The sequence below is a fragment of the Emys orbicularis genome, chromosome 2, assembly GCF_028017835.1.
Source record: "Emys orbicularis isolate rEmyOrb1 chromosome 2, rEmyOrb1.hap1, whole genome shotgun sequence".
NCBI classification, from domain to species: Eukaryota; Metazoa; Chordata; order Testudines; family Emydidae; genus Emys; species Emys orbicularis.
This window is the reverse complement of record NC_088684.1, coordinates 21603704-21631460: the sequence shown is the minus strand read 5'-3', so window position 1 is coordinate 21631460 and position 27757 is coordinate 21603704. Positions and strand designations below refer to the sequence as shown.

At 43.1% G+C, this 27757-nt stretch overlaps 1 protein-coding gene across 1 annotated transcript in view; it reads right to left on the bottom strand.

Annotated features, from left to right (window-relative positions):
* The window catches only part of MTSS1 (MTSS I-BAR domain containing 1), a 169157-nt gene that overhangs the window by 127050 nt on the left and 14350 nt on the right, over positions 1 to 27757 (bottom strand). Inside the window, exons 2-3 of the mRNA XM_065398731.1 lie at positions 17692 to 17753; positions 13846 to 13919 (exon numbers count right to left, since the gene is read on the bottom strand). Coding sequence (XP_065254803.1) covers positions 13846 to 13919; positions 17692 to 17753 — 136 coding nt within the window. The remainder of the gene's footprint in view (positions 1 to 13845; positions 13920 to 17691; positions 17754 to 27757) is intronic.

Here is a 27757-nt window from a genome sequence, read left to right as displayed (position 1 = left end):
AGATAAGTTCATGGAGGATAGGTCCATCAATGGCTATTAGCCAGGATGGGAGGGATGGTGTCCCTAGTCTCTGTTTGCCGGAAGCTGGGAATGGGCGACAGGGAATGGATCACTTGATGTTTACCTGTTCTGTTCATTCCCTCTGGGGCACCTGCCATTGGCCACTGTCGTAAGACAGGATACTGGGCTAGATGGACCTTTGGCTAGATGGCCATTCTTATGAAATCTTATTCTAAAAAGTGTGATTATCCATATTTTTATACTCAAATATGTTCAACTAACTTTCAATTATACATTAGAATACATGTTCACACCTCAGACTATGTTGCTGATGCTACAAACTTGGCTGGCAATAAGACTGCCCTTGACTTTAATTCACAATATCTGGGGAACTGATCACAGTCTAGGTACCATTCTGCATTCTGCTCACTTCTTTGAGGCATTCTTCTGACTGTATGAAATATTCTCTGCTCAGGGTTTGTTACTCTACTGCAGGTGGCTATTTCTATGTTGTATTCCCCTTCTCATGAAAATGGGGTTCTACTCTGAAAAATATACAAACATATCATGGGATTCCATCTTCAGACCACAACATAATAATTGTTCAAGAAGAACCAGGATATTTTCCAGACTGCCAGCACCACAAAACCTGGATTGTGAAAGTCACCTTTGTTCTTGTCTCTTTTCATTCTGCTGTGCAACCCCATTACAAATGAGAGCAGAATCTGGCCCTGCAAATGTAACTTTGTTAACGATGCTATTCACTATACACAGCAAAATACACTCCAGCTCAGTATCAGTATGGGATAAATATTTTTGTGACAGCTGTTATCCTGTGGAGAAGTAGCACCCATTCCTAGCCTTACATTTCACTTTGAGATGGGTTCAAGTGATGCCCAGAATATAAGAATATTCTACCATCAATTCTCACTGTATTCTTCAATCCTTCAAATCTATGGCTCTTTTGGCAACATTAGAAACCTACACGCTGTCCACCTCTGATGCGGGCATTCTTCAGAATGCCCATTTTCAGATCGCAGTACCCATTTGAGGTGCATGCACTTCAGTTGTAGCAAGGAGAGCCACATTCCCTATCTTCTTGGTTGTAATCAAACATTTGCACAGGACTGCATGGAACTGTGAAATACGCTCTTATACAACTCCGAAGAAAAGCACCAGCCAGCTCCTTGATATTAGTTTCTATAGTAACCAGTCCCTAGGCCCAGGCGCTCACAGCGGGGGATAATGCAGATTTCAATTTTACATAGCAGTAAATGCTTCAGAAAGACAGAGTTGCATAGTAATTGTAAGCACTGACATAGCAAACAGAACCACCCCATACAATTATCCCATGATTCTGCTACACTGCAATCCAACAGAATGTTCCCCCACTCCCTATTATTTTTCACATGGTTATCTGCAATCTGTGCTAGGGCCACTGCTGCAAAATGGCAGCATTTTTCACCAAGGTCTTTATGAGAATAAGAAACGTGCTCCCTCTCATGTATCAAACAGTGCCAAACGCAATGAGATTTAACCGAGGGTAACCCAACCATTCACTGAGATTGGGTCATTTTTGAACCAGAACTTGCCTGCTAAAGGCCAAATGAAACAATCGGGGGGGGGGGGGGGGGAGGGAGGGGAGAAGGGGAGAATCATTCACTACAGAAGTTTGCCCTTTTTACACCCGCTCTTCCTAGAAAAGAAGATAAGAGAGGTTCTAACACTGAATTGAAACAGCAGGACGATCACACTATTTTAACTTTCATGCAGTTTTACAGGTTGGACTTCATTAATAAGGGAGTGGAGCGAAAGGGAAGGGCACAGAACAATAAGTCACTTGTCCTAGGCTGATACTAGTTTTCTAGTACAATCTGACAACCAAAAGGGCTCCCCTCTCAAGGGGCTCAGAATTCTGCATACAGAGGGTATTTCTACCCCAATATTGGCCAAACAAGACCAGAAAACTGCCTAGGCTCTAGCTCCAGGAGATGCCTCGTTTTAAAACAAACTGACACTTGCACATAGCAACAGGGGCAAATAATTGAGCTAGCAACACCCAACAGCTCACAAGCAAACAGAAGGACAAGAAAATACAGGAAGTCAATCTATTTTAAGCAAGACCTCATTATTACCATACAAATGTATAACCTTCCTCTGAGCAGCAAGTATACAAACGTGGGATGAATCATATCACTAAGCAAACTGCCTGGCAATGAGAACAGCCCTAACTAGTTTGCTTGTACACACACACACACACACACACACACACACACACACACACACACATATACATACAGAATAACTACACAACTGAAATTGTTGACACCTCTGCAGTAAGGGTGCATAAAAAGAATTGACATGGCGGAGTTTAGCCTCCAGGGAATAATTAAAACAACATCAGAAACAGTAGCTCAAGCATCCTTCTGAGAGACAGACTTTATATCACAGAGCAGGGAAAGCCAATGCAAATGCCACTGGGTCTTTTGTTCAAGGATTAAGCAGAGCTCCATTGTTCTGGATGTGCAATTCTCAATTCCAGACTTCCAAGGCTTGTAATCTCACATTTGCTTGTGTCCTTTATGTTGTCAGAAACAGAATTCTGTCTGAGGGGAAAACCTAAGAACAAACCTGTATTCCAGTCCAAAGGGTGTATCTTTATAATGTGTCACAAATACACTGCCTTGCATCACTCAGGACTGATGTAAAGGAATGAAGAGAGGGACAAATGGCTTAAAGACGTGATAACAGGACATACTCCTATGTCAGTGGTCTGAATCTTGCCTGGGTTGATACTACAGCTAAATGAAGTTGCCAGCACAAAGATCTGGTGTGACTTGCAGGAAGCAAGTTGACCTTGCTAATCCGACTTCTGGTGGGCACATTCCCCTGTCCACTAAAGCTACCATCACAACTGTCACCCTCAATCTCAGCAGAGGTATGTCTACACTGCAATTAGACAGCCACAGCTGGCCGGTGCCAGCTGACTCGAGCTCGCAGGGCTCAGGCTAAGGGGCTGTTTAATTGCAGTGTAGAGGTTCAGGCTAGGGCCACAGCCTGGGCTCTGGGACCCTCCCACCTCTCAAGGTCCTAGAGCCCGGGCTGCGGCCCAAGCCCAAATCTCTGCACTGCAACTAAACAGCCCCTTTAGCCCAAGCCTTGAGAGCCCAAGTCACCTGGCACGGGCCAGCCACAGGTGTTTAATTGCAGTGTAGACATACCCAGAGAGGCCAAGGAGTGAACTGGCATGTAGAGACTCAGTTGCCTTTTGTCTCGAGAGGTGGCCTAAGCAGCTTTGGGTGGGACATGGAAAGGCAGTTGGGCAAGCATCGCCAGCTGCCTATACAGTACTTTTATTTGGGCAACATCTCCAGGGCCACCAGATAAATCTAGAATCTACCTAGATAAATTCATGGAAGATAGGTCCATCAATGGCTTTTAGCCAGGATGGGCAGGCAGGGATGGTGTCCCTAGGCTCTGTTTGCCAGAAGCTGGGAATGGGCGACAGGAGATGGATCACTTGATGATTACCTGTTCTATTCATTCCCCCTGGGGCACCCGCCATTGGCCACTGTTCAGAAGACAGGATACTGGGCTAGATGGACCTTTGGTCTGACCCAGTATGGCCATTCTTATGTACTTTAAATAAAGGGCGAGCAACTCAATTCTAACTTAATGGCCTTAAACTTATTTTTCCTATAGATGCCTTATGACAAATAGATTAAAATAAAACAAATATTGGTAAACTACAATGGAAACATCTCTTTAGCAACTGTTGCTAACCAACAGATTCACAGAGGGGAAAAAAGCTCTTTGTTGTGGTTACTACAGAAATATGGTTATGCACCAACCAGTACCAGTTTATCACCTCATGACTGAATTAGACTGAAAGGCGATCTCCAACCATAGGAAGATGGGCTGTATTGACAAGTAACCATCAACCAAAACCTCAGCCGCCACGGTTTTAAAAGTCATTCTCGCTCTCTCCCTCCAGTAAATTAGTGAAATGAAATAATCCTTAAACAGCTTGTGGTTTACACTCATCTTCACAGGTCCCCAAGAAATTGGATTTTTAAAGGTTTTAAACACTTAACTCAAGACCAATTCCAAAAACAGGCATTTTGTTCCCAGTCCTGCAAGGAACAACATGTGGGCAGACACCTACATGGAGTCCAATAAAGGGCACCACATGGACACAGGGGTCAGTCCATAGAGCCTGAGATACTACAGTGCTAAGAAATACGTAAGTCAGAAAAAAAGCTGCTGTTATTGATTAAATAGCAATGCATACCTAATACTCCCTTTTCCTCTACCCCCCACTACCTCCCCCAACAAGGTTTCTGACTCAATGTTTCTGAATAGATTTGCATTTTTAATCAGGAAAGGGGTGTCAAGCTCTTCCTTACTATACACCTGCCATTTCTTATTTGCACTCCCTCCCAAACATTGGTTTGGTGGTGGGTGTTTTTTTGTTTTTGATTTTTAAAGAAACCCTTGCAATTAAATTTGTTCATTTCTGCTGCCTGAATACAAATTGTTGCAGCAGCCTAATCCATCTCCAAACTGCATTTCAATCTCTTTACAAAAGACAGACGGCTTCATAAAAAAACGCTTCGATTTAGGGAAAGAGACATCATCGTCTATTTATACACCATATTGCGCAAAGCACCGTGGACTAGGTGGCCATGTAGGTTGCCATAGTGATTATTTTATCTATCAAACTGGAAATTTCCCCTCAGTGTGAAGTAGCAAGGCAGCACTAATTTTGATTACATGAATCCTGAGCTAGCTTTAGACTTGACCTTAAAGGGGGGGGGGGGGAGGGAGGAAACACACACACACAAAAATCTAGCTAGAAACAACAACAAAAAATTATTAGAACATAGCTTTAAATCTCTTGCATTTATGCATTTAAGATTAAACTACATCTAAAAAAGACAAGACTCAGGTCTCATTCCATTCTGACCCCATTCTACTGAGTACCACAGAACTCTCAAGGTAGGCATGCAGCTCAGTGACTTTAACACTGCGCTCTATCTATGCGCAAGAAGATAGAGATGAGAAGACATGGATAATACTACCTGCCTTCAACTATGTACTTCCTTGATTCTGCAGATTTAATATTAAAAAGATAGTTTAAAACTATTATCTGTTATGCATGAATTGATATTACAGACCACAGATTGTATGTAAATATGTATTCAAGCAATTTAAAAACTACCTGCAAAGGATTTTAAATTGACCCCTTTATTGCATGTACTGGTAGCATGAAAGGTTTATTTAAATATTGCTTTTTCTCCTGCTTGATTTACACCTTACAAGTACCATGTGTGTAAAGTCTGATCATCCCTGGGTTTTATTTATTTGGGAGGACCAGGGGAAGGACAGAGATGTTTATTGTAAGTTCCTATGCCCTTAATTGAACAAAGGTTTCCTTTATTCTAATATCACTTAAACAGCTGTTAATGAAAAAAATAGTTTCAGTGACTAAATTCCCTTCCCCTCATCAGCTCCACTTTTACTCCCATGCTTCTTGTGATGTCATCATTTATAGTAGGTCTCCAATCATTGGAGACTGCCCTAGAGCCGGGCAAAAACAGGGACAAGTTTTTTGGGAAAATTACATTTCTTTTCTGCGCCCATCTCTACAGCTGGTTCAAAGTTTAACTTTGAAGATTTTTGACAGCAAAGGGATACTTCTTTCAATATTTCCCATGCTATTGCGCTGTACTGTCATGAATTTTGTCCTGCAAACAAAATTTATGCTAATTTTTATTAAGTCAAACACCAGTTTAGGAGAATTAAAATATTTACTCAGGAGACCTGGACTCTATTCCCAGCTCTGCTAGTGATTTGCTGTGTGGCCTTGGGCAAATCACTTCCCCTTGGTTTTTCCCCACATATCACTTATCTTGTTTAGTTAGATCGCAAAATCTTTGGGGCAAGGATCATCTTACTTCATGTTTACACAGTGCCTGGCACAGTGGGGCCTCCAGGCACTACTGAAATACAAATAAATAATTCATTTTCACAAGACCGGATGGCAGACTCATCTTCTGCCCATAGCCCTCAGTTGCCTTTCCCCAGCCTGGGAACACCAGGGGTACTTCTACGCTGCAAAGCGAAGGTGTGACTGGAGCACAGGTAGGCATACCCGTATTAACTTTAATCTAGTTATCACGGTTAATAATAGCTGCATAGATGCTTCACAAAATTCAGCACTGGCTAGCAACTAGAGTATGCACCCTGGGTCCCTGGGAGGATGTCTACTTTGCCACTAGAAGCATGTCTCCCAGTCCAGTCAGACTTGAACTAGTGCACTAAAAAACAGCATTGTGGACCTAGCAGCACAGGCAGAGGCACAGGTAGCCACCTGAGCTCTGACCTAGGGAGTAGGTGGGCTTGTACTCAGGCATCTAACCCATGCTGTCATCCACGCCACAACATCCACACTGCTATTTTTAGCACGCTAGCATGAGCGGAGCTAATGTGTCTCGGTCTACCTGGGCTGGGAGGCACGCTCTCAGCTGAGCATAGACATAAGCATCCGTTTTGGCTGCTCTCCAATGTGCTATCTTGGCTATTCCTCACGGGCCTTGATACCCTCCAACCCCAAGTCCTATCCTACCGTCAGGAAACCATTTCCGACACACACCTCACTAGCACTCTAATGTGCAGATCATCTTTCACTCCTCATGGACTGCTGTAGAATGAAGGGGATTGAGAGCATAAATAGCACTGACATCTTAAAAGTGTATTGCACTGTACATGGAAAGGGAAGGTGTATCGCTTGCAGGACATGTCAAGTTGAAGCAAGGCCCATGAGTTGCATCATCACACACTGAATCAGACTGTCCACAGAAAAGCTCTCTGAGTTACTGTATAATTAAACCATTCGGAGGCACACTTATCTGCCAATGGCAAATACTCCTGCTATGTGTATTAAAAACCACTTCAACACAGTTCAAAAAAAAAAAAAAAAGCTAAATGCGAAGTGGATACTGAAGGACTCATTAACAATTGTACTTTGAAGATCAATTGTTAGCTCCCACGTAATCACAAAGCTTCCAATTTCTCTTCCCATAAGTCTTCTAAATTTACACCCATGAAAACGAAGGAGAAGGTGGGGAGACATTGCCACTTAATATATTCAGGCTCCCCTATGAATATTCAATAAAGCAGATTTAAAGGATAACATCAGTATTAACTCTGAAGCTAAAAACATTAGGCTAATGTCACTACTCCTCTCCAACCTACATTTTCAAGTTTTTTAATCCAGTGCCAGTCCGGAAGGACATCAAAATATAGTGAAGGCAAAGAGAAAATTAGTGTAGGTACAAAGCAAAGAAACCAACTTACCCACACATTAAAACTGCACAAATAATTTTATATTTACAAACTACAGTGTTTTGAACATATTGGGATTCTCTTGTTATAAGAAAACATAGCAGGACCATGTCAACTTAATTTAAGGCCAACATTTATAGAAGGCTGGGTTAGAACAGAGGCTCTAGGATTTTAAGTCTCTAAAAATGACCATTTCCCCCTTCAATGGTTTAAACTCGTAGTGTAGTGTAGACCAGGGCTTAGTATGTCTCCTCACTCCCCTTTCTCTCCCTTCACTGCCCCCCCCCCATTCACAAGGAGCTTATGCTCTTATCTGTGTTTTTTTTTTCCCCACTGCTATCTATGTCAGGATGCCCCAAAGTCCAGATTATACCAGTAAAGTAAGAGTGGCTACACTTCTTTTCTATTTCCACATTTGCAGGAATAAACTAAACTTCTATAACCACTTTATACTGGTACAAGTACATCCACATATGGGGAGGGGGGGGATTAACAACTGGTTTCTAAACCAATATACACCTCTACCCCGATATAACGCTGTCCTCAGGAGCCAAAAAATCTTACCGCGTTATAGGTGAAACCGCGTTATATCGAACGTGCTTTGATCCGCCGGAGTGCGCAGCCACGCCCCCCCCCCCGGAGTGCTGCTTTACCGCATTATATCCAAATTCGTGTTATATCGGGGTAGAGGTGTAGTTGGTACAAAAACTGAATCTAAGAGCTGATCTACAATTTGGGGCCCAAAATTATTAAAATTCAGATACTGGATTTGGGTTTTTGCAACATTTGTGCACAAGGGTACATCAGGGACCAGGATTTTTTGCTGCAGTAGGAAGAAGACTTAAACTTGTTCTCTATTCATGCCAGGGGATTTGGGACGTGAAGGTCCAAAACTGGAGGGATCTAGCAGACTCTAAATGCAGGGTCTGTTACTATGGTGCTCATGCCCAGAGGTGTCAGGGTGCAGAGTTTTGCTGGTGCAATAAGAGGGTCCCTGGCTAGCGTCCAATCCAGGCTGGGACTGCTGCAGCTGAATGGGCATACCGTGTGCAGCTATCAAGAGTTTAAGTGGAGAGTGGAGTGCACTTGTTCAGGAAGGCCATGCACAGTTTCTCAGAACAGCTGGGCGATGGGATGTAGAGCTGCCTTATGGGAAAGGGTGGGAGTCCTCCAGTGGTGACTCCTGTTCTGCCAAAATGAGAAAATGACTAGACCAATCTAGTTTTTCCTTTCTCCATCCTCAGCAAAATGCAGACTAAGCCAATAATAATAATTAAAATAATAATAATGCCTAAAAATGCACTTATGTAGTGCTTTGCATGAGTAGATCTCAAAGTGCTTTGCCATCTTTTAATGCATTTATCCTCACAATGCCCATCGCGAGGTAAGGCAGTGCTATTATCTCTAGTTTAAAGATGGGGGACTGCAGCACAGAGGGGCTAAATGACTTGCCCAAGGTCACACAGGAACTTTGTGGCAGAGTAGACTATTGAACCCAGTGAAAGATATTGTTCTTTATAAATCAAAAAATTCTGAATGGGTCTGAGGTAATTTTTCCACCAAAATTTTTTTGATGGGGGTTTTAATAAAATAAAAATACTTATACCATTATACAGACCTCGATTCAGCAAGGTATTGAAACGTATGCCTAACTGGCAAAAGCCATCTATTGGAGAGGGTTGATGGGGCAGAATGAGAGTATTTTGGGGAAGTGGGAGAAAAATGGCTTCTCAGGGTGAGGGGTTGTTTTGTTTTCTTAATCTATTGCTGGCCAAGGTAAACTTATCTCCATTTGCAGCCAATAGGATCTCTACCATGGACTTCAACAGGAGCAGTTACGCCAACGTTGAGCGCTTCTGAAAATCCCATCCTTAATGCCAGTGGCTAACGAAATGTAATGTATTCGTATTTACTGTAATTTTATTGTACATTTAATAATTCTAAGGGCAGTTGGTACTTGTTCTTTTTTTGTTTTTTAAATTGGGACATAAAATAACTCTCAGCCAATGAATAACTTCACTGTAGTCAGTGGGACAACTCACATGCTTTATATTAGGCATGAGCTCAGGCACACCTTGCTGAACTGGGGCCATAGATTTTACACATGAACTAATCCTCCCATGAACTCTGGATAAGAATTATCTTCTGGTATGGACGGGGAGGAGAGAGGGAGAGAAGTATAGGGCCTAATCCTGGGAGTTTCTGAAGACAGTCCACTTCTACTGAAGTCATTAGAAGTTGGGGGCACTCAGCACATATCCCAAGATGGCCCCACAGCAGGTGTATCTAGACTAGAATAAAAGGTGGATATTTAAAAATGCACAGTTGAACCAATTTAGCCAGCACCCTTTGAATATACCTTTTATCCTAGTCTATGCAAGCCCCATGACCTGAGGAAGGCCAGCTCTGAAACTGATACAGAGCAGAACTGAGACTCACATGTACTTGACTCCCTGCCCGCGGTCAATCCACCAGACCACACTGTCTCCTTAAACTGAGATAAATCCTCCAATACAACACTGTTATACTACTTGAGTTCACATGCTTTTATAACAAATTCTGTATCCGGTATATAAATATAACTAATATATGGCAACGCACCACTTTTACTGCATGTGTTAGAGGGACAATGTTCTTTCATTAGTCGACTCAAACAACAGCTCTTCTTATTTAGGGATCAGACTGGAAAAAAGAAGTGGTAAGACTTATCCTCCACTCACCATCCTGGAACAGCTGAATGTTTCTGCTCACACACATCAGGAGTAAGCATCATCAGTATTGAAATCCTTCAGCGTTAGCCCCCCCACCTTGAAATGAACAGAGCCGCTCAGACCACTCTGAGCTATTGTTTATATAGACCAGCTCAGTACAACAATGCACTGCATCACACTGAGTGGGTCTTTGCTACCTCAAAGGTAGCCTGTACGGAATGATGGCATGATGCAGCACAGCGTACTGGCACACTCCACCCTGTGAGTCTATTGTTTTACACTCTCCCCTTAGAACCTTCCACCGCAAAGACTCCAATCCCAACAGGAATATAAAAACTGCGCAACAAGCAAAACCTGAAAAGTTCAAGTCAAGAGGAGGCAAATGACCAAGGGAGACCAGCGGGTCTCAAACTGTGGGTCACGACCCCAAACTGGGTCGCAACCCCATTTTAATGGGGTCGCCAGGACTGGCATTAAACTTGCTGGGGCCCGGGGCCAAAGCCAAAGCCAGAGTCCCATTGCCCGGAGCTGAAGCCAAGGAGGGCTTCACCCCTGGGAGGTAGGGCTCAGGCTTCGGCTTCAGCCCTGGGCAGTGGGGCTTAGGTACAGGCCCCCCGCCCAGGGCTGAAACCCTTGGGTTTCAGCTTTGCCCCCCCACCCCACCCAGGGCAGTGGGGCTCGGGCTTTGCCCCCCCCCACCCAGGGTGGCAGGGGTTGGGCGGGCTCAGGCTTCAGTCTCCCTTCCTGGGGTCATGTAGTAATTTTTGTCATCAGAAGGGGGTCACAATGAAATGACGTTTGAGAACCGGTGAGATAGGAAGGGAATAGCCAGCACTTCAGGGTGGCAGACCTCAAGTACCATGCAGAGGTTAGTGCCAGCTAGAAAAGTGTGGCTTCAGTGTTGTACTTCATAGAAATGAAACGAGAAGCTACGTGCAGCCCATCATCCTCAGTTATCTGCAAAAGTATTAGGGTTTCCCCTGTATACGTGGGTATGTATAGTTGTAAATATTTACATATTATATACATAGACATAGACAGTATTTTCTCCCTCTGAAGCAAATGCTGATGCAAGCAGATTGACAAGTAGCCAGAGAGGGCTACTGCTGACTGACTGTGATAAAATGCTTTCATCAGCTAGAACACTGGGCCTTAAAATAACACGCCACTTCCAGTAAAACAGTAAGCGATTACAAAAAAAAACCAGCACACAGCTTTACAACAATTTAATCACATTACTTCCCATTAGGGAATAACACTGTCTCTCTGAAATAGGCAGGTGGATCAGCATTTTTACTTAAAGTTACCAAAGAAGTACTTGTTCATACAATGACAACGTATACCTATAATTCACACCATGCCAAGTTGCTAAACCTTCTGTCAAGTGGTACACAGGATGCATGTGTATTTCCTGCTTGTAGTTTGCCCTCAAACATTTGCATACATATTAAAAACAAACATTTTATATACTCTCTGCACAGACAGTTAACACAAAAGCAAACTTGGCTAACTTCAGTTAATGTAAACAAACATGGGACAAAACTGTTTTAAAAACTATCCTGGGTTTTGCGGTATTAAGCATAATCTATACCAACAGCAACCACCACAGGTCAAAGAAACACACAATTAATAAAGGATAAAATACACAAACAAACAAAAATGGCAACATTTAGTACAGTATTGTCTTAAGTCCTACATATCTAATTAACAACTTCTCAAGGGGCAAACCCACAGGCAGGAAAAGAATCCCCACATCACAAAAGGGAGGGGAGGGTCAGTATTTTTAAGCCAGATTTCACTTAAGCGATTACTTTTATGAAGATGTTGGATGAAATCCTGACCCCAGAGAAGTCACAGGAGTTTTACTATTGACTTCAATGGGGCCGGGATTTCATCGAGTCTACAGCAAAAAAGAGATAAGGAGTCATATTAGTTTAAGAACCTCAAGGAGGTTTCTTCTTGGGTACAATGCAAGATGCTAATTCTTAGTAATACACACTCAGGGGGAAATGGAAGAGCCACTAGCCTGAAATTTCAATTATTTTGTCAGAATGTCAGTTTCTAAAAATATGTCAAAATTCCCTTCTATCATTTCAATTGGGGGAAGTGAGGGAGGAAGAACAGTGGGGGTTATACAAATTTAATAGGACTGAATTTACAGAGCTTCTTTTCTGAAGGCCGCAGTCGTGAGAGATGCAATGCATGTTGGATATAGTCCAAATACATGGAACAGAAGTATAAAATATTCCGCAATAATTTGCATAGATCCACATTACTTAGTTTTTTTTGTCATTCAAGAATTCAAAACACTTCTAAACAAAATTTTTTTTAATTATCTCAAAGCACTTTTAGTGACCCAGCACTGAAGCAGAGCTCAGCCAAGCCCGAACTTTGTGGGTGGAAAAAAGAGGTGTTTCAGAATCCAAACCCAAAATTTTTCACCTTGGGTCCCTCTGACAGTCTCATCTCTAGTTTTGCCCCTTTCCTGCTATGTACACCAGAAGCCAAGTCTGTCAATCATGGTCTGACGTCCAACATGTATGCTGGCATTTTTTAACGTATGTATTAATATCACCAACAGTAGATAAAAAAATTCCTTCAGATAAGCTTAGCAGAATGCAAATATTAGCTTTCAAAAAAAAATATCTGGTTCCTCAAAGTTGTCACAGTGCCCTTATTTAACTCTTGTTCCAGCTGCTACTACTGCTCTCAGAAGGAAAAGTGTGGCTTAGATAGTTAGCACGTTGCTAATTAAACCTCACACTTTTCAACATTAGGGATGCAGTATTACTCAGAGCTAGAAACCAGCAAGGATTTATTAGGACCAACAATAAATAAATAAATAAAAATTAAAAAATCCCAAAAACCCAAAGCTAGAAGCTACTGAAAACAATCTGATGAACAGTTGTACATTCACTTTGGAATATCTCTTCAATAGAGCCCTGCTGGACCGGGCAGCCCAGCCTCTGAGGAGACATCAGAACTCTTGTTGCCTGGGTCAGTGTTCATTTAGCACACCGCAGAAAATCAACCTTTTGCTCCCCACTCACCCAGGGGTCTGGCAGGATTGTCAGCTGCACTGTTTCTACTTGTCTATTCACGGACAAACTTGCACAGTCACCCCATATGAACCTGGACATCCCTCATTTCCTGCTAGAGGCAAGGAGAACTAGTTTGGCCACTAATTAGCAGGTTAAGGAAAAATTATAGGGTACGGGAGGGTGGGGAGAATAGAGGAAGATTCCTCTAAAATGAAGGTACAGGCAACTGTCTCAGATATCCAGGGACTGTGGCTTAAAACAAAAAACAACAACAACAACAACAAAAAAACTACAGACCAGATCCTCAGTTTGTGCAAGTCAGCACAGCTCTGTTGTCTTCAATGAATCTACACCGATAGATGCCAGCTGAGGATCTGACTTTACATCTCTTTTAAACTTATTTATGGGATAAAGTGTCAGAGTGAGAACAGATACAGATTTCAATAAATCTACAGTTAGAATATTCTTTCCAAGCATGTAATTCAGAGGGCAATTAAGAAATATTCAAAATGATTTATGTCAAACAAATCAAGATTATGGGTCTCCATCATTTTTCAAAAAATCTTTTCAAACCATCTCATATTCTGCATATTCAAAGTAAGAGCTCATCAAACAGAGGTCTACCAGATCTGCCTGTCAGTGGTAACAAGTTAAGCTTTTTTTTTTTTTTTTTTTTTTTAACCACCACAAATGGTATAAACTGGACACAGCATTCTGTTAAACTAAATATTGACACATCTGCTTACCACGTGTGTTAGTAGCCATGTCAGCCACTTTCTGAAAGGCGTCCAAAAAGGCAGCAGCTGCTACTACTGTAGTCCTGAAATGCATACAGAAAACAAAACATTAGCTATGTCTCATTGCTGCCTGTTTATTACTGTCAAAAATGTTTAGGCTTATTAAGAAACTAGTGGGAACTTGCAGGGGCAACAATATAACAAACCCCCCTCTATTTTGTGTTTGAATTTAGCCCTCTTCTGCCTTCATTTCTTAATCTCTTCCTTGCTTTGTGCTGGTACTATGGACCGTGTTGCAGCCATGCTAATGCTGTGCTGTGAACTGCACAGGACAGGTGTTATTTCAAAAGGATACAGCCAGACCCTTTGAGCGGATTTCATCTGATGAATCAATATTAAAGCAACCAAACATGAAAAAGAATCTAAACAAATTAAAGCCACTACTATTTTCAGGGGGCACCTGTACCTTGCAGGATACATCCCTATATAAGGGAGAAGTAAGTTCTCTGCAGTCCTAGTCAAATCCTATCCTAAGCACATCATTTGAGTTCTCATTTGATGTGTACCTGCCTCCCTGATAATTGTGAGAGCATAAGAGGGTACGTTCCAAGAGATCTGTTGATCCTGTTTGGGAGTTTTGGGACCAGTGGGAAAAGGAGAATATTCACTACCCAGAGATTTCTCTCTGTTCTACAGTTACACCAGGGCATGACAGATTGTTATATCATTCACCTCTTGACAGGTAGGTCAGCACCTTCAGTCTTAGTTGCCGAGCCAGCTAGACCCACCCCCACCTTTGCCTCTAGAAGAGCTAAACCAAATGTCGTAGTGCTATATATAAACATGAACAACAACAAAATTGCACCTGCTGACTAATCGTGGGTGCCTGTGCAAATAGAACCAGGGCAAAGAAAGGAGTTACGAGTAAGAAGTCTCTTCTGTACCGGAGGCAGTCTCACCACGAGGACGAGACAAACACACCCCCAAGAGACAGAAGAGAAAAGATGACAAAGGCAGAAGAGCCAACTGAAGAAAATTCCATCAAAACTAATGCACAAGATACAGAATACCTTCCCCCTCCCCCCACATCCTTGACAGAAGGAAGGCCCACCAAGCTATAAGGAATGCCCAAAGGGCACATTGTCCATAGGCAGCATCTGAGGATGAAAGCATAGAGGCAGTATGTTGAGAACACTTCTGCAGGGACCACCAACTGGGAGATTTGCACTTCTTCAGCTACAGCTGCTCACCTGTTCTGTCTAGGAAGTGAACTGGATTGGCCTTTCAGGTTCAAAGGCCAAGGATGGCCTGCTAATTGCATACTACAGATAAACAGTTTTATCTATTTAGATAGCAAATCTAGCCGCTGGCGTCCCTTGATTCTTATCCTCAGAGAGGACAAACGTGGATTCCAGTTTTCTAAATAAGTAGGTCTTGAGGGCCCTACGCATCACAGCTTTGTGCCAGAACTTTTCTTTTTCTGTCTTTCAGTCTGGGTATCCTGATTTAAATGAAATTAGGACAGGACTTTAGGGATTACATGAGAACAGTGGCACAGCAATATTTAGTCCTCATGGACAATGAGGTATGGAGAAACATAGGCGAATATAGTGAAATCCCTCCTCCCCACAACAGTTGAAGAGATCACTCCAAATGAGTCCCAAATAATCAAGATCCCCTTAAAGAGATCCATCAATTTTACTTTGCCTCAGAAGTCTCCTCATTATGGCCTAAAGGCAGAAGTCTGTCCTCACCACACTCACCGAACCAAAAACGTGAGCAGAAAGCTGCAGGGAAGCTTGTCCGCAGTCAATAAAGACCATAATTGTAGATAAAGAATGGTTTTCCTGGGAGAGCTGGAACTGGACTATACTTGATGTTATCCAACCCTCACTTCACGCACACCCTCAAAATACAGGAGACATAAATGGTAGTGCACAGTTGGACTACAGACGATGCAGAATGCCTCCTAAGAGGCTTCTCAATCTTCTGATCCAAGATATAGGTTTGAAAGGGATGATGACCTCAAATGGACGGGAGGAGGAATCTCTACATACTGTCATTTGTAGGTCAGCCCCGGGATAGGGGGAGGAGCACAGCTTCTCTAGCTAATTGTTAATACTTATTCATGGACCTGGCTATTTCCACATCTGGATTTTTCCAGCATTGTTTTCCTATTATTAGACTCTTCCAAAATCATACGCTACATTATCTTATCCAGATTGTTAATAAGGAGGCTCCACTTCTCTGATAAGAAAACACTAGGGGGCCTGACTCCAGGTTAGATTACATATACTCCCCTTTGTCAGAGGAAGCAGCAGAGGCAAAAGATTAACATTTGCTGGAAGTGAGTGAGTGAATCCTCAAACTGTCTGTGCACACTTGGCCATAGCTGCATTTGTATTTCACCTACTCCTACAGCTTCCCAAGCTGCAAAAAGTGGAAGAAGCAGGAAGCCAGATAAGACTTGGGGTGTTGGGTGTACAGAGGAGCTCCTGGAGATAAGGAAGTAGGCCTAGCTCCTTTCAAGAGTACCAATATGGCTCCGCTTTCCAGTCCATCCCATTCAGGACAAGACTTCAGGGAAAACCTGGAAACTGACCAGACAACGTTTGAACATCTAAGAACCCAGGCAGACTCTTTCCAGTGGTGCCTTCCAAAATCCAAAGTGGATTTCATAATGATCTGCAACTTGGAGTGACGCTGTGGCACAGTCCTGTAAAACCTTTCTGGCACTTAACTACTCCCAATATGTGGCAACTGCCTTACTGGCATCACATATCGAAAAAGGGCAGGTGGGGGCTGGATAGGGTGGGGACAAGCAAGCTCACATTGGCCAAAACAATGCCTTCCTAGCCCCAGGGGCACGCTTCAAATCCCATACTGCAGGACTGGTGGTGGAGGAGAGAAGGACATGGAGAGAAAAAAAGAGAACTGAAAATCTTTAAAAACAGATAACTACACAACCTAATAGGAGTCAGAGAAAGCATGGTTCCGCTTTTCCTCCTTTTACTTCTTCAGTAAGACAGGCAAATCCCACATGGGATACCAAATGGGATAGGACTGCATGGAAAGGGAAGGACACATGCAGGCAACCAACCACAGACAGGATTTTGTGGGGTTTTTGACAGGACACATGAGACGTGTATATCCCATTAGTTTAGGAAACAAGGTTCAGTTCATAGTAACATGCAATTTAATTTCTCCCCTCTCTCTATGTGAATAGAAAGGCATTTTATGAGTCTGTTGATTCTGTTACTGATACCAAATCGTGATGGATATAGAAGCTACTTGAATAATATTTTATTAATGGAAGGCTATGAAAAGTTATCCAGAATGCACTTGGTATACTGAGACCCAATCAGTAACATGTTATTAACTGCTGCCGAATGACCCAGAACTGTGATTCCCTTGGCAGGCAGATCTTCTGTCCTAGTATTTAGGTTATCATAGACTTTACCCAATATTTAGAGTACTCCTGTAACTTAATAAGGCTTCTTTATCTTACATTTATAAAAATAATGTAAGGACTTTCAACCCCAAAGCTATGGGTTAATTAAATCAACTGTCTTACAATAATATTCCAGATGGGGCCACATCATGAAACAATGAAAATGTGAAAAGAACTTACTGTCCTGTGTGGAAAATTAGCTATTTTTCTGAAATATACTAAAACTGTAAAAGGTGGCACACAGAAATTACATTGATGAGTTTTGAATATGAAATATTTAAAAGAAAAGCTAAACTAAAAACATGCTAAATAGACTATCAAGGATGAAGCACCATTTGAACTACACAGGATGCCTAGCATGTCCACACATGCCAAGGGGATGGGCTGTGCGATAAGAAACTTACCTTAGCTGAGACTGCAGTTTCCCAGCTTTGTTTATAAAATCTTCCCAAACTGGGTAACTTCCCTGAAAGAAAAAAACAACAACTGATAATGAGAATTTTAGTGGCCATTCAATGTTGACATTCAGAATTCAGTGTTTGAGATAATACGAATGATCAAAGTAAAGCAATAAAGCCTACTTTTTGTTTAATAAATGTCCATCCCTTGAGCCGTGTAACATTTTTCTAACAATTTATCTGCTGTTCCTTTAAAACTACATTGGCATTAAACAAAAAAAACTCCCACTGGTTCTGAATTCAGGCTGCCTGTTTGCTGAACATAAGCAGCAGAGAGAACACTATATCCCAGGACTTGAGACCTAAGTTCAAATACCTACTCTGCCACAGACTTCCTGTGTGACCTTGGGCAAGCCACTTAGGGCTTGTCTACACTTACCGGGTGATCGACACACAGCGATCGATGCATTGGCGGTCAATTTAGCGGGTCTAGTGAAGACCTGCTAAATCGACCGCAGATTGCTCTGCCGTCAACTTCTGTACTCCACCTGAACGAGAAGAGCAAGGGGACATCGCGTAGTGTGGACTCCGCGATAAGTAGATCTAAGTACGTCAACTTCAGCTACGTTAGTCACGTAGCTTAAGTTGCATAAGTTAGATTGATCTCCCCCCAAACTGTCTAACATTAAACTGTGTCAAATAAGGTTTGGTATACAGAGCCGTTAGCCCTGCTTAGTACCATGGCAAACAGAATTAAACATCTTTTTAACCTTTTATTACAGATAAAGAAAAAAAAGGGGAAACAGTTAACATTTAATGCATTTGAAATGTAGAATAAGGCTTTCATTTGAACAACATCCCTCGTTCCTTTTTCCACTATACCTGGGGAGAATTTTTATGAGTAAAACACCTTGTTTGACAGTCTTTCAGATGGTATCAAAGATAACAACTGTCCTTTTTGGAGGGGAACTTAGTTAAGATGGGCTGGAGCGGTTATAAATACGGTTGAAGTTTGACCCTGTTTAGATAAAACAAGACATACACAAGAAGGGAGAAGAAAGAACAGCAAAGACAAAGTGCAGCTTTTGTCTCTGGTGTTGACTTTCACTTGCAATCTCTCTGCTGGAAAAATCACAGGCACAGCACATGGTTTTGTCGGCCACTCTGAGACCTGGCAAACTTATACACCTCTACCCCGATAGAACATTGTCCTTTGGAGCCAAAAAATCTTACCGCATTATAGGAGAAACCGCGTTATATCGAACTTGCTTTGATCCGCTGGAGTGCGCAGCCCCGCCCCCCCGGAGCGCTGCTTTACCGTGTTATAGCCAAATTCGTGTTATATCGGGTCGCGTTATATAGGGGTAGAGGTGTACCAGCGATGGACTGTTTAGGGCATTGCTTTTAACAGCCTCTTTCTGATCACAGGCTTACAGCAGTGTAGCAAAATATACACTTTTGGCTGGCTAAGCCAGACTCTAATTAGACAAAAGGCAAACAGAGAAGGATAGCAAAGGTAAGAAATGGGGTGTGGACGGAAAATGACATACTGTGTGGAGTGGCAGGAGGGGAAAAGTCTCACATCGCAGGTGGTATTCAGGATTTAGCCAGAGCCAGTGGAGGTGACAATGTCATCTAACTTCCTCTCTGGCCCAGTCTGCTCAGCACCTCTCAGGATTAGGACAAAGATGATCCAGGTCCCAGTAGACAGTGGGGGTGGCAGCCATGACAGTGAGGCTCGCTCCTTCCCCTTCTTTTAATCAGCCAGCATTGCTGTCATCCCCGAAAATCTCCTTCTGAGGACTCTTGGTCCTCATTATTTTGTCACCAATTAGGCCTAGTTTCCAATACTCTAATTTTGGTTCATTGTTTTCCTGTCCCCAGGCTTTTCTTGGTTACCAAGCATTATCTTAACACTGTTCTTGAATTATATCAGTAGGCCTTTTTGTTAGGGCTAATTCAGTCTGTCTCCCTTTTGCACCTTTTCCCATCAACATTTATTGGTATAGGTTATTGTGACATCTTACGGACTTTCACTCACTTTTCTCAGCTGAGCTCACAATTAGGATAAATTGGTAGGCCCCGTTACCACAACAGCTCTATTCAGAATAAGTGTTGAGTCCCCCTTTGACCTAGCTTCTCCCCACCCCCCTGCCACAGTACAATCAGCTGTCCATGCCCCCCCACAAATAATTCCAACTGACTAGGGGTTAGAGAGAAAAAGAGACCGTGTTCACTTTAATAAATGTGTAAGATACTCAGTTACTGCAGCAATGGGCATGGTACAAGCCTAGATAAAACAGATGCCCACAGCTGAGAATATGCATTCCAAACGGGAAGTTATTGTATGCAAATACAATTGTTTGTAGTAAGGTATATCTGCCTCAACAGGTGTCATCTCTGCTTCTATCAAATGAGACAGAAGATCGCCTATTAATTATTTATATTACCACAGTGCCTAAAAGCACTAGGCATGGACCAGGGCCCTATTGTGCTAGGTGCTGTACAAACAGAACAAAAAGACAGTCTCTGCCACAAAGAGCTTACGATCTAAATAGAAGTCAAGAGAAAAAACAGATGGATACAGTCATACAGATTGGGGAATACAAGGAAACAAGACAACAGTGGTCAGTATGATAGGCACTGATATCAGTGTACTAGCCGTTGTCAAGTTTTTTGTAGACATTATCTACTCTTCAGATTTTGTAAGTATTATGCAATACCGTATCTGGTAACACCCCAATCTTACAAGAATTCTGCACCAGTATTGGCTTCTTTTGCTTACTACTCTATTTGGCAGCAAATCAGAATGTCAGATCACAAGGTGTTTATCAACTATAATCCAGTGGATTATAAAAATAAGAGCCTGACCCTGCAAGCCTACTCGTAACTCCCACTGAAATCAGTGACTCAGGTTCACACTCTAAAATTGCTAGTGATGGTAGCGTATCCAGAGTATCATTGTCAATAAGTAAGACAAGATATTAAATGCCCAAAAAAATCTTTTCGCCTAATGGAAGAGACTAACTCTATTTTACCAATCTTGTATTGATTTGCTAAACCAAAACAAAGTTTATTTGAAAAGAAGAGCATTGTACTTTGCAGGTTTAAATCAAAGGAATACCTTCAGAGCAAAAGAGAAAGCAGCAGGTTCAAAAGGATGCACCACTTTCCCCAACAAAAGTTTCATACAACATATTCAATTTCATGTAAATTTGGTACCCACTATTCTCAGATTCCCCGTTTCCTAATATTATTTCAACTCAGCTCGCTGACGAGTCTTAGAAGCCTAATTTTTAAAGTGCTTTTCCTTAATCGAGTTCAGAGCTAATTGATTGGAATGCATCCCCTCCCTCCCCCCCCTTTGAGAAATGTCAGCAGACACAAACCCCAGCATGAAGCTTACCACATGTAATTAAAGTCAGCTTCAGAACATGCAGACACTGAAGTATAAGGATGAAATCTTGACTCTACTGAAATCAATGAAAATTTTGCTATCAACGTCAATATGGCCATGATTTTACCCTGAGTTTTTTTCCAGGTGACATCCCTAAATCAGCAAGGCCCACTCTTAATGAACACCAGGAAGTGAGGAGGCATCTTTGTAATTACCACATTCACAATTCCTTTAGAAACCAGTTTTACAGCCAGCGGCTCTGGACTTGCAGAATTGGATTGTTCTTGTTGTTACTGTAACACTGGTCACAGAAGTACCTTGCTGAATCAGGGCCTAAGTACATATTGAAATTTCAGCCCATGAATACTCGGTATTTATGAAACGCACAGGCTGGCAGTATACAAGGAGACAATTTTTACATTTGCCCTCCATACCGTCATCTGGAATTGTGAAGGAAACTCAAATCTGGACTACTAGAGCATTTACAGTTAGGCTATCCGCTGCCTTCCGAACACCAGCAACCTCACAATGTAATTAATTTAATACACTACCTATTAGACATGAGAAATGAAGACTCCTTAACTCGAGAAATGCCAGAACACTACACTGACCTTTCCATCATTAACAGCAAATACCCAGAGAAGAACAGAATGAATCAGGACTGATAATGAATTACACAGCCTCACCCGTCTAAGGGCTTGTCTTCACTGCAGCAGTTAGCTCCAGGTCCTTGTTGAGCCAGCCTCGCTTGCGTGAGAGCAGCCACATGGTAAAAGACTTGAGCTATACAGTGTTTGGATTAGGAGATTACGAACTGCGCTAATTCAAAAGGTAGTCTGTAGCTGCATCCTCACTGCATTACTAGCTCAAGCATCAACAGCAACTGGACTTCCAGCCACACCCCTAATAGGCCAGCTAGCTTGAGTTTAAAACATCATTTACCTCAAACTAGAGATGTGGAGGGAGAGGGAAAACAAGCCCTAAATTTCTGATTCAAGTCTGGCCAAGGTCAGTAGCAACAATTTGCTATCCTTAGAGAGCCATGAATGGCCTGTGTGTGAAATGGGAAATTCTTGTCCAGTGACCACATCTCTCACGAACAAGAAGTCACTCCACAGCTGGCAACCTCTAAAAGAAAGGCCCAGGGGTGAATACATATGAAGGAGGCCCTTCCCTCTTATCCCTAGAAGTCCTTGTCCAGAATTAAAACACCATACCGAGATAGGAGAAGCATGCCCTGCTATTGTCCTAGCTGTGACTGTTCTCTGGGTGGAGAAAATTGCAGTCTCTAGGGCTATCAATATGACACCTCTCACACACATTTATTTTAACGAACTGAGTAAATCAATCAGGTTGCCATGAACCTGAACCTAAGTATGTCTACACCTCCTGGGATGTTAAAATCTTATTCAGGATTATAAGACCCTGAATAAAATGTTTTATGTTAAGACAGAATTGTCAGCCATGTCAATGCAAGACACCCACTGATGAGTTAATCATTGCTATTTCCTTAAACTTATCAGTATTACTGAAATCTACTACTTTGAACCCTTTTCTCTCAACAGTAAGCTGGCTAGTCTGTCTACATGCAACGTATGCATTATGTATGTATATGCCAGGAACCTTCGAAGCACTGACAATTAACAGCAGGGCCTACGGCTTTACTGGATTCTCAAGCAAAATACAAGCTGACAACTAAGCTTACCAAAGCAGTCTATTTATGCTGCCATTTCCGTGGCAGCATTACACTGCTAACTGTGCCTAATGGTACAGAGAATACTGACACCAGTCATGAATTTAATTGTGTCACAGGGAGACAGTATAGCCAAAACATAACTTGGGAAGGGAAGATTTTGTGGTACCACCTTGCCACACAGAAATCAAATTCAAATCATCATCTACCACTTCCACAAATCTTGGTTGTTTGTTTTTAAGCCTACCCACAGAAGCGGCATCAATGTAATTACATTGGTTTCGAAATTGATTTAGTTAAATCAGTACAAATCCTCTCATGTGGACATTCTTAAACTGATCTAAGAGTGGCTGATCGCGATTTAGCTTAATTTGATACCAAAATAGCAATTTATTAGTTCAACCCTAATTGAATCCCTGAATATTTGTGCACCTGCAATCTAGCAACAATCCCACCTTCTAGCAGCATGTGTGTGTTGTGGTTTTTATCTGTACTGCATTTATAGCATTAATTAATATAGCATAACCCCTTTGGCTCGCAATAACTCACTCTGCTTTTCCACAGCTCTGATCTCTCACCCACAAATCTTCTATATAAACTCATATTCTGTAGATTTCCAATTATTCCTATTCCAGTAGAAACTCTTTTTCCTTTTAACCCTCAGGATCAGCCCCTTCTGAAGCCAAATCAGCAGTTTGTTTCCTCACCCCCCCTCTCTCTTTTCTGGAATTTAATTAATGTGTATTAATTATGGTGTCCCTTTGAACCCTTCAACCAAATACTTCTTGTCAACCTAATCTTGTGAGGTACCGAATGCCCTGAACTCCCAGTCAAAGCAGGAGGAGTTGAGGACGCTCATTGGGTCACAAGATCGGACGGTAGGTATTTATCCTGTCTCCTCCAGCTGGGGAAATAATTTATGCAGGACCACCTGGGTGAGGTTGATGGAAAGCAAATGGGGAGGAAGAGATGGTCCACTATTTAAAACACTAGCCTAGGACTTGGGAGACCTGGGCTCAAGCCCCTTCTCTGCCACAGACTTTGTGTGTGACCTTTGACACGTCACTTGCTTTCTTTGTGTTCCCCCATCTATAAAATGGGGATAATAGTACTTCCCTACCTCAAAGGGGTGTTGTGAGGATAAAAGATTGAAAGGTGCTCAGATACTATACAACAACAGGGGGCCATGGAAGTCCTTTATAGACAGAATGTCCATTAAATTTGTAAGATTTCACCCTAAGAAATATTTAATGCAACATTACTTTTTTAATTAATTGGAAAAGCAACTATATACTTGCTTTGACTAAAAATCCTAGTGTGATTTAAGACTACTTTGGAAGAACAACAACAAAGTGTTTTTAAGTGTAATGTTTCACACAGCTACCTCTGTTCAGTCTGAAATTTCTGATTTCAAAACAGCGGATAAAGGAAATCAATTTTTTTCTTTAAATGTCAGAGTCATTTGAGCTCAAGTGTTATCTGTAAAAGGGGCAGGCTTCCTTTATCTTTCAAACCCTGTTCACAGTGTGAAGGGAGTGCTGGGCAGAAGATCAGCTTCAGGACGTAAGTCCTGGGGCCATCTATTGAGCAACTTCACAGTTTACAGGACAAGTCAGTAATTTGTAGGTTGGGTTTTTGGGAGGTTTCTTAATGTTAGATCCCAAATGATAAATGATTATTTCCCCAGAACTAACCTTATGCCTATTGAAGAAGTTAGTTTAAATGTCAACTACTGTGGTTTTCTTTGGAATTTATATTTTGTCACAGTAAGACACTCCAAAGTATCTACAGTGACACACCTTGGTGTTTAGCAGCGCTCTGTTTTTGGCTGCTTGCCTACCAACCACCAAGGCGTGTCATTATTAGGCCATAATAATATATCTTCGTCATATCTTATTGCTTAATTAGTTAGTTGATGGGTGATTAATTGTAGCGTGGGTGAGTCCTCTGCTCAGATCAGGCGACTCATATACTGCAAAAGTGGGCAGGGCACTGTCTTTCTGCTTTTACCTCTCCTCCCTGACTGACTAGCCTGCGGGCTGACAAAGGAAACAGTGAGTCCTACCCTGTCAGTATTTAGCCAGTTCACAATTAAAACGCCAAACCGTGTCCCCTCAAGGGCACATACAGTAGCTGGTTCCCCTAAAGGTATTAGGCTGAGCTGTTGGAGCCCAGGATGCTCTTTCAAGTACCCAAGGCCTACTAGCATCTGGACAAATCCTGTCACATACTAACCATGCCCCAGTCAGACTTAGTGGTAGGGTCATGGCTTTTTCTGACCAGAGGAGAGCATTTTGGATCCTGTGCACGTGTGGGGATGGGCCGGCGATGTTCGGAATGTGTGAGGGGGATCAGGGCTGTGGCAGAGGGTTGGGGTGCAGGAGTGTGAGGACTCCGGCTGGGGGTGTGGACTCTGGGGTGAGGCCGGGGATGAGGGGATCAGGGCTGGGGCAGAGGGTTGGAGTGCAGGGGTATGAGGACTCCGGCTTGGGGTGTGGGCTGTGGGATGGGGCTGGGGATGAGTGGTTTGGGGGTACAGGAGGGTGCTCTGGGACTACAGGGGGGAGAGAGGACTCCCCCCAGCTCTCTTTCCCTGCAGCAGCACCTGGGCTGGGGGGAGAGGCGCCTCTCCCTACCCCGGCTCCAGGGCTGCGGCCACAGAATAGGTGCCCCTCCCTGGCCCCTGCAGGTCTGGGCCAGGGCTGGGTTTGGGGAGGAGCGCCCCTCAGCCGGGTTTGGAAAGGGGCGCCCTAGGCAGCCCCGGCCACAGCAGGTCAGGACCACGGCATAGTTGGGGCCGGGGGGCCGCCACGGCAGGTCCGGGCCGCGGCATAGTTGGGGCCGGGGGGTCGCCATGGCTGTGGCAGGTTGGGGCTAGGGGAGGGGCTCCCCTCCCCTTGCCGCAGCAGGTCCCCAGGCGGGTTCCCTGAGTGCCTGCGCAGCACTAAATAGGCTGCTGCATAGCTGCGCAGCTTACAGGGAACTTAGGTCATGACTCTTCACACAGGAACGAGTGTGGAATGGTCACTCCCTGGCGGATTTGGGAGAATCAGCGTCTGACATATCCTGAGGAACCAAACAGCCCACTCTAGGATTACACTGCAAATCCTATGAAAGGAAGCTGCTAAAAGAGGTGATCTAAAAATGGCTCTCTTCCTTCTTTCAGGCCAGCAAACCTGCGAAGGTAGTTAATATATGAACTGAAACAACTGTACAACAATCACCCTGAGGTCTGAGAACATCAAGCTTCAGAAGAGTAAAGATTCACTCTGTCCAGAAAAGGATCTTGCGCTGGTTTCTCAAGAAACCAATACCACACAGATACAGATGCGCAAAGTAAGGCCTGGTCTACACTAACCCCCAAATTCGAACTAAGGTACGCAACTTCAGCTACGTGAATAACGTAGCTGAAGTCGACATACCTTAGTTCGAACTTACCGCGGTTCAGACACGGTCCACACGCGGCAGGCAGGCTCCCCGTCGACTCCGCGGTACTCCTCTCGCCGAGCTGGAGTACCGCAGTCGACGGCGAAAGCTTCCGGGATCGATTTATCGCGTCCAGACCAGACGCGATAAATCGAACCCGGAAGTTCGATTGCCAGCTGTCGAACTACCGCGGTAGTGTAGACCTGGCCTAAGGCTACACTTGATGAAGAGGGCCATACTTACATGGATTATGGCTCATGGCAAGGATGAGAAAGCACCAAATTGCTGGTGCTGACTGTGCAATCCAAAATAAATGTAAGGGTCTTGTCAGCTTAGCAAAAGGAATTAGTGAACAGTTTAGGATGATTCTTTTTCTACTTCAAGGAAAAAAGATTGGCTTTCCTTAACAGTCTATATTCATGTACTGAGACTAATAAAGGTGAAGGAAAGACTTTGATGAAACTATGAAGCACACTCCAAATTGCTACTAAAACTGGTGTTAGGTGACTCCAGTCCTGGTGTCAGTTCCCCCTATGACATTCACCAATGACAATTACTGCAAAAGAAGCAGCAAAAAAGTTTGATTCTTTGCTTGTGCTAACATCCCTCACATAACACAACCTTTGACAGAACCATCTGAACGTCACAGGTTGACCTGGATGTACTACCTATTTTAGGGGAAAAATTGAGAAGATGGTTTGACAGTCCCACTGGGGTGTGAGGAGGAAAAAAAAGAAGAAAATGGGAAGGAAGCAGGGTGAGGGCAGCGGGCAGAGCAGTAGTGTTACTCATCAAAGCCAGAAATCTCCACTTCCTCACCTCAAGCCTCAGCTTCCCTCCCTGCAACCCACATTTATCACATTAACAGCTCACTGTTTAGAGACATTAATACAAAAATCATGGGCATTAGCACAGGGGTTCTCAAAATGGGGGTCATTACCCCCTGAGGGGGTAGCACGGTGATTACATGGAGGTCACGAGCTGTCAGCTCCGGGTTGTCAGCCCCACATTAAATTCCCCCCCCCCCGCTTTTAATTTATAAGTGAGGTCATACTCAGAGGCTTGCTGTGTGAAAGGGATCACCAATACAAAAAGTTTGAAAACCACTGCGTTAGCACGTCTCGAAGTTAACTGGTGATTTCCTTCTTGGTTTTTTTTAGCATAATTGTACAACTAAACTGCAGTTTGCAATTCTGTCACCAAATTTCACACACTAGTAACACATCCACAGACTGCACATCTGTCCTCGCGACAATAAAACAATATTAACTCTGAACACATGCCCTGAAAACATAAAATACAGGACCAGTTCTAGGCACCAGCAAACCAAGCACGTGCTTAGGGCGGCACAATTCCAGGGGCGGCATTCAGGGAGTTGTGGGTTTTTTTGCTTCGGGAGTTGCGCTCTCGGAGGTGTGTGGTTTTTTGTTTGTTTTTTGCTTGGGGCAGCAAAAAATCTAGAGCCGGCCCTGATAAAATAAAATACACAACTCTAAAATCTTATCCACCCACAACAAAACTTCCCTCTCATTGGTTACCACAACCACTAGAATGAT